This window comes from Crocodylus porosus, unplaced genomic scaffold (assembly GCF_001723895.1).
Source record: "Crocodylus porosus isolate Cpor-Errol unplaced genomic scaffold, CroPor_comp1, whole genome shotgun sequence".
In the NCBI taxonomy this organism is placed as follows: domain Eukaryota; kingdom Metazoa; phylum Chordata; order Crocodylia; family Crocodylidae; genus Crocodylus; species Crocodylus porosus.
The window spans coordinates 946,982-953,627 of record NW_017728934.1 but is presented as its reverse complement, the minus strand read 5'-3'; the positions used below and the strand labels follow the sequence as shown (position 1 = coordinate 953,627).

Here is a 6,646-nt window from a genome sequence, read left to right as displayed (position 1 = left end):
GTGTGGAGATTAGGTCCCTGATCCAAAATGTTGCAATAAATGAAAACGAACACCGTTACGTGTGTGTTTTTGCACATGACCCTATAATTCAGGCCTTTCGAAGTGTATCCCGCAGTTCCTTAACGTGGGAATTTTGTATCTGTAAGAGGGAAATAAAGCTGCATCTCTCCTAACAGGCTGCTATGAAAAGAAAAAGGCAGCAGAAAGCTGTTTGAATACACCACAATTTGAAATAATGCTGGGGGGTTTTTTTGCATACAGCCTTGCATATGCAAACAGCGGCGTCCGCTGTCTCCGGGACATGCTGGCAGAGGACTTTTAAGCTGAAATATTTACATGAATCAGACATCTGGGTCTTGGGGGCGGAGGGACAGCTGCAGCACAAACAGTTTAAACTCCGAAGTGTCTCTGCGACTTGGCTTTCTCCCGTTATTATAGGCAGATTTCAGGATTGCGGCGTGAGCACGACTCTACGAACATATGAGCCGACAGTAAGTAGCGGGGTCTTTTGTGTTTGTCTCTCAAAACAGGGGGTTGCATTGGGTGCTGCAGAGCTCCAGCTGAGAAAGTGGCTGACTTCCTATTATTTAACACTTTGAAATGCTGCTGTTGGACCGGATCTGGCCTGAGCCTTTTCAGAAATAGCCATTTTTGATGCTTTCCACAAAATGCTTGGGAGGAGAGTTTACAGTCTAATTCTTTGTCGGGTGGCTGAAGCTGTTGGGGTCGACTGCAATACAAGTAGAAGCACGATGAGTCGGGAAAGAAGAGAGTCGGAGATGCAGTGTTGTTTTTAAACTGCATGGAAGTGTAACTTTCTTTCTGGCTATGGGCCCGAATGAACAGGTCTGTTGTAAATGGATGGGGCAGGGGACCCAGGACCGCATGCGGCTTATTGTCCCTTCACTCCTTTGGAAGGCTGGGTCAGTTCATCTAGTACAGATAAAGCATAGTAGCGCTCATAAAAGTCCCGGAGCTGAAATCAGTACTCATTTATACCACGGCAGCATGTATACTAATGAGGGCAACATTTGTTTTCCTGTCCCTAGAGGCAGGCAGAAGGTCTTATATTTGGAGCGGCTCATCTGTCATCGGCCTTCTCCCTTAGATGACCCCATTAATGTACCCTTTGCCCTTCTGCCTGGAAAGGAGGCACGGTCTTTCGAAAGTGATAAGGTCAACTGTATTTAAAGTGTTGGCTGAATACACTTGCTTAGTCCTTGCAAGCATTTGTGAAGCTCCTGTTACTGTAATATTTAGATGTTATGCATGAGGGCTAGATGTGAGAGCGAGCATTTGTCAATGGACTGATAACCCAAATAACTTCGGCAGTGGGAACGGACTTCACTCCCCATCACTAGGAATCCTCGTAGAAAATTAGGGTGGGGAGGGACGCCAGGAGGCCATCGTTGTTAGCTGTTTTGGAGAGGAAAGTGTCTCTGGCAGGATGTTAGCCTGAAGCAATAGGGAGGAATTTTGCCTTCCTCTGAGGTTTTCAGTAAGTCCATTATCTGACACCTAAATGAGCTGTGACCTAGTCCAGTCGGGCAATATCCATTCTGGTGTGATCTATTTCTTTCTAGAAAAGATTAGGGTGAGTGAGAAAAGTAGAATGAGCTCTCAAATTAAATAAATGCCCATTCGGTTTCATGGTGCTTTCATTTGCTGCCCAAGCATGCGTTAGCAAGAAATAACCCAAGAATCTGTTCTCAGGGATCTGTGTGTCGTCTTGATGACAGCACCTCCCGTGAACGGCAACTAAAGTTTTGTTCGTAAACTATCTGCGGGCTAGCTGGTTTTTAAAAATGTTAGAGATTAAATTGGCAAAGCCTGGACTTGCAGTCAAGGTGGAGATGTGCAATGTTAAACCAGAAAGGCTGTATTCCAGACTGTAGCTTCAAGTTACATTTGTAGAAACAGTGGATTTCTGTTCGGACTCGAATAAATGAGTAATGTTATAAACGTTGCTAACAGTAAAGCACTATGCACAGAATAGGCTAAAACAATCAGGCATTTCATCAGACTTTAAAGTGGAAATTCTGCTGCCAGAGGTTTTGGGACTTGCTGATGAATTGCATCAGGCCGGGTGGACAGTTTTTCCATCTGTAATTCTAACACAGACGGAAAAATGAATCCGCTGTACATTGACGGAGCTCTTGCAGAACAGAGGAGAGCCGCTTTGCAACATGTCGGCTGCTCTATATTGTGAAAATGCTTCCTTTAAATATACCACCTGGTTGTGCTCGCAGCTGTAGCAGAAACAACCTGGCATGTGCCATCTAGCATGTAACACAAAACCATACCAAAGAAGGCACAGCAATATTAAATTATACTTGAGCTGCTTCCCTTTGCTTGCTGTGGGGCCAGATTTGCCAGTGGCTTGGGCATTTCCAAATTACTCACTGCAGCACCCACATTTTAGACACCTGGGCCCAGATTTGAAAAGGGACCTAGTTGAGGCAAAGCTGTGAATCATCTTGCATAAAATACAGACACGTGCCCAGGGGTGTAATTCAAAAACCCCAGTGAGAAGTCCTAAATCCGAGAGGTGTATCTAGGAGTTTCAGCAGCCTGGGCAGGAGTGGGGGGTACCATGGGCTGACCGCCTAAAAATGGACTGGTGCGGGGCTCTGCAAGAGGCACCCGAGTTGTGCTATTGCTAAATCCCAATGCTTTGAATGGAGTGGCTTGAGCACATTGGGGTTGAGATTCAGCACAGATGTTGCAACAGGGTGAGGGATGCAGGGACCCACGCATAGGAAACCCATGGGTGCATGTCTTAAATTTTGTCTGAAACAACACTTCTGTTCAGGCAGAATGCACAGCATGACCCCCTTCGCCCAAAGCCATGGACTTGCATTGCACCCAGGTGAGGGGAAGCCCACCATGTCCCCAGTCCCATTAGCAGTTAGAGCTTGCATGCAGGGGATGGGAGGCCCAGCTCAGCCGGAGGGGCTACAACCCACATCTCCCACTTGCCATGAAAGCGTTCAAGCCACAGGGCTCTCGGCTGAGTTCAGGGCACTCTCCCCTCCTCTTGCTGAAACCTGGAAGCCAACAGGGGCTAAAAGGAGACTAAGCAAAAGGGGATCCAAATGCAACCCAGCGATGGGGGCCCTCCCCTAAGGTGGAGTGAGCCTGCGTTTCAGATCCTCGCTCCTGGGACTCTTTATACATTTTGCATTAAATAACCATTGGAGAAAATAAATAAATGGCACTGGGTCTGCTCTTCTGCTTGGACGGGCTCAGTGATCGCTTCATGTGAAGTACGGCACTTGCCCTCATTCCCTCACCAGGTGAAAAATCCCTCTGTCAAAAGCTAGGCAACATATAAAATAAATGTGCCGGCCCCAGCAATGACCGGCGACGTTAAGACCATGGCATTGCTCTTAGTTTTGAATGCACGTGCTTCTGAGTACTGTAGTATTAACAGATTTTTCTGTCTGATGATTTCCTTAGGGTTTAAGACTTTGAAGAGTTGGTTAGCATCAGGAAATCCTGAGCAAACCGTAAAAGCCGGAGCTACAGCCATTATATTTCACAAAGCAAATTAACTTCCTTCAAAACGCTCCCCTGAGTCACAATTAGAGAACCATTTATCAGTTCAAAATTGTGAATCAAAGCGTGGTGGGGAGATTACTGTACAACTGGTGAATGTGCGGTGTCCAGAACGGCTCTAGACACGGACCAGGGCTGTGTTAGGTGCCGTGCAAACTGCAGAAGCCTGTCTCATGCACCTGCATGGTTTTTAAAGTTTTGCAAAGCAGCAGCATTTTTTTTTAAATAGCAAATATTGGAAATAACTGTACATAAAGTATTTATGACAAATCACAAATAAGGCAACGATAGACGCAGGCCTGACACGTGGGAGACAAAACATCCACGTTCTCATTTGCACAGACATTTTAATAACAGGAGATTCCAACCCATAACAGTTATGCCGGCTGTATACATGCGAGAGGAGATTAGTTTTCTCTGTTTAATGATAGCTCTGCTTATTTATGGCATGCAGACAATCAATGTGCTCCCTGCATTGCTTACTGTGTCATTGCTGCAGGACAAATAACTCTCTGCTCCAATAAATGCTATACAGTGCTGGCCTCCACCACAACCATGGCCTCCCTTGTCTTTCAAATAGGTAAAGGATTTCATAGATCGGTGTTCGTTCGGCTCAACTTTTATGTATGACAAACGGGAAAGCGGCTTGTTTCCCTCTTCATCAGTTCAATCCAACTTGCTGCAAAGATTTGGTTTGCTGATACAGCTTTCCTGTGTATGGAGTGAACATCCATCTAATGATCCTCTCCATGAGAAAGCACATCAAAAGGGAAACTCAGGAGAAGCAAAAGCAGGCACAAGATTTCAGGCTTCCCTTTCTCCCACACCTGCTAATACCCCTTGGCATCTGTTCGAGCTAAATCTTTTTATTATCGCTCTAGGCATACCCAAGTTACAAGCCGAGATCAGATGCAGTCATGTGAAGTTCTCCTACTACTGCTGCCTCCTGCTCCACTTCTTTTAGGCCTAACCAGCCAAATCTCCAGGGAGAGCTGGTTCTCATCTCAGTTTATACCAGTTTAACTCCACCAGCTTTGGGGGAATTCATAGAAAAGTAAGACTAGCAGGGATCCCTAGTCCAACCCCTGCTCTAGGCAGGATCATCCCAGTCTAAAACATCCCAGACAAGTGTTTGTCTAACCAGCATTCAAATACTCCTCGTTTACTTGATTGAGATGAGAACTAGGTCTCCGATCTGGCCTTCCTTTCCAGGGGCTCTGGAGTGACCACCTTTTGCCTTCCTTGTGATCAGATTTTGCTTGTATTCTGGGTAACCTCCCTGCAGCCACCGTAGGAGAGGATAAATCTGATGAAGCACAAATTCCTATTGTGCATGTACTTGTCTGACAAGCCATTTTAGTCTAATCCCTCTCTCAGGGTAGAAGCAAGCATGGCCAATATATGCTCATTTTTAGACAGACAGTTTGGGGGAAACTAAACTGGGCTGCCAGCAAGTTGCAAATACAACCTTTTCTCTTGCACAGTTTTGGTGTCCTGTCTTCGCTATGTTCCTGAATTGCCCCTTTTCTTTAGGAAAAAGCTGTTGACTCAATGCATGCAAATAAACCCTAGTAAAAAGTAGTTGCTGGGTTAGCAGTTGATTGAAGCACGGACCAGGACAACCGAGGGGAAGGCTGTGTGTTGCGAGGGAGGACAAGCGTTTCGTTGCCTGTGATTCCCCTAGTCAATAAGTCATTGGGAACACTTGGAAATTTGAATGGGGGCACTTAAATCAGCCAGTGGTGCTCATGCTCCGCCACACTTGGTGCTATCTAGTGTCTAATCCATGAACCTCCCTGGTCTTCACTGAAGCCCCCTAAAATTGCCATTCTGCATAGGGGCATCGTTTGCTTTTTGCTGCTGCCAGGTCCCCGTTTTAAAGTGCCAGCGTCTCGCTGTCTCCTCCCTGTCCTCCTCGGGTCTTGTGTTTGGCTGACGGATATATCCCTTCTTGAGCCTTTGCCTTTCTGAATCCCAGAAGATTGTGCACCCACCACGCAGGACTGGAAAAGGCCCGTCTGGGACATCAAGTCCAGTTCCTTGCACTAGCAGGGAACCACCCAATGGATGTTAACTCCAGGGAAGTCGAAAGGACTCTGCGCCCCATGCCACGAGTCACAAAACACCTCCAACAGGCTGCAAAAAAAAAAAAAAAAGACTGAAACTATCAAGCTACAGTGTGCACGGGAGAGATCAACAGCGCTGTCAGCACCTCAGGCCCCTGCAGTGCCAGGGAAAGTCAAGCGGCACATGCCTAGATGTTCCTAGAAGTTAACCACGTCCCACGCTACAGAAGAAGGCAGAAGGCGTTGGTGCTGGTGTCACGTGCCTCCACTCTTCGGGAATGCCAAATCCCACTGCCCTCTCCCATTCAGCACCAGGTACACTACGTAAAGACAACCCTGGGCTGAAGCCACAGGCTCGGGGAGACTCCTAACGTGAACACCACATGCTTGAGGCTGGCTTCTTCCCATAGCGCTCCAGCTCACGGGGACAGCAGATACATCATGTGCTAGATCGCCTCTCACCCATAGGGGCAGGTAGCTCTGCAGGACAGTGTGGAGGGGGTACGGTCGCACCCTTCCCACCCTCTTTGGACCCCCATAGCATATTCGGAGATGCCCTTGTGCCTGGCATCGCCCTGGCATTACATCTGAAGCCAACTCCATCACGTGCACTGCTTTCTTCCTTCCTATATATAGCTACAGATTAACCAGAACTAGTCTCAGTACTGCTTCTTCCCATGCGCTCTTCGCTATGTACAGGAAATGTTTTTCATTATTTATCTTAGCCACATGGGAGAGCTCCTTTTTACTGACTCTGCTGGGATCGTTAAGGCATCACTAAGCATTTTGCTTCCTTTCATTTTGAAAGAGAGTCCTTTGGCACATTCTCAGGACATTAAAGCTGGCGATAAACCTTTTGAAAAGCATGCAATTACACTGGGCTTACATTCTTGTCCCACATTAGTATAGGCCAGAGAACTAGGTCAGGCGCACACCTATTCTGACTGCACGTTTCCTGCTTACTCATGGTTCCCAGCATCGTTCTGCATGGGAACGTCTGTGTGGATTTAGAGGGATGCCGT

The 6,646-nt window shown here is 47.0% G+C and overlaps 1 protein-coding gene across 2 annotated transcripts in view; it reads left to right on the top strand.

Moving 5' to 3' along the window:
- The first annotated feature begins 369 nt into the window (after positions 1–369).
- KCTD20 (potassium channel tetramerization domain containing 20) overlaps positions 370–6,646 on the top strand; it is a 22,462-nt gene continuing 16,185 nt past the window's right edge. For both annotated transcript variants that reach the window (XM_019546236.1, XM_019546234.1), the window contains exon 1: positions 370–491. In XM_019546236.1, coding sequence (XP_019401781.1) covers positions 481–491 — 11 coding nt within the window. In that variant the 5' untranslated portion in view covers positions 370–480. The remainder of the gene's footprint in view (positions 492–6,646) is intronic.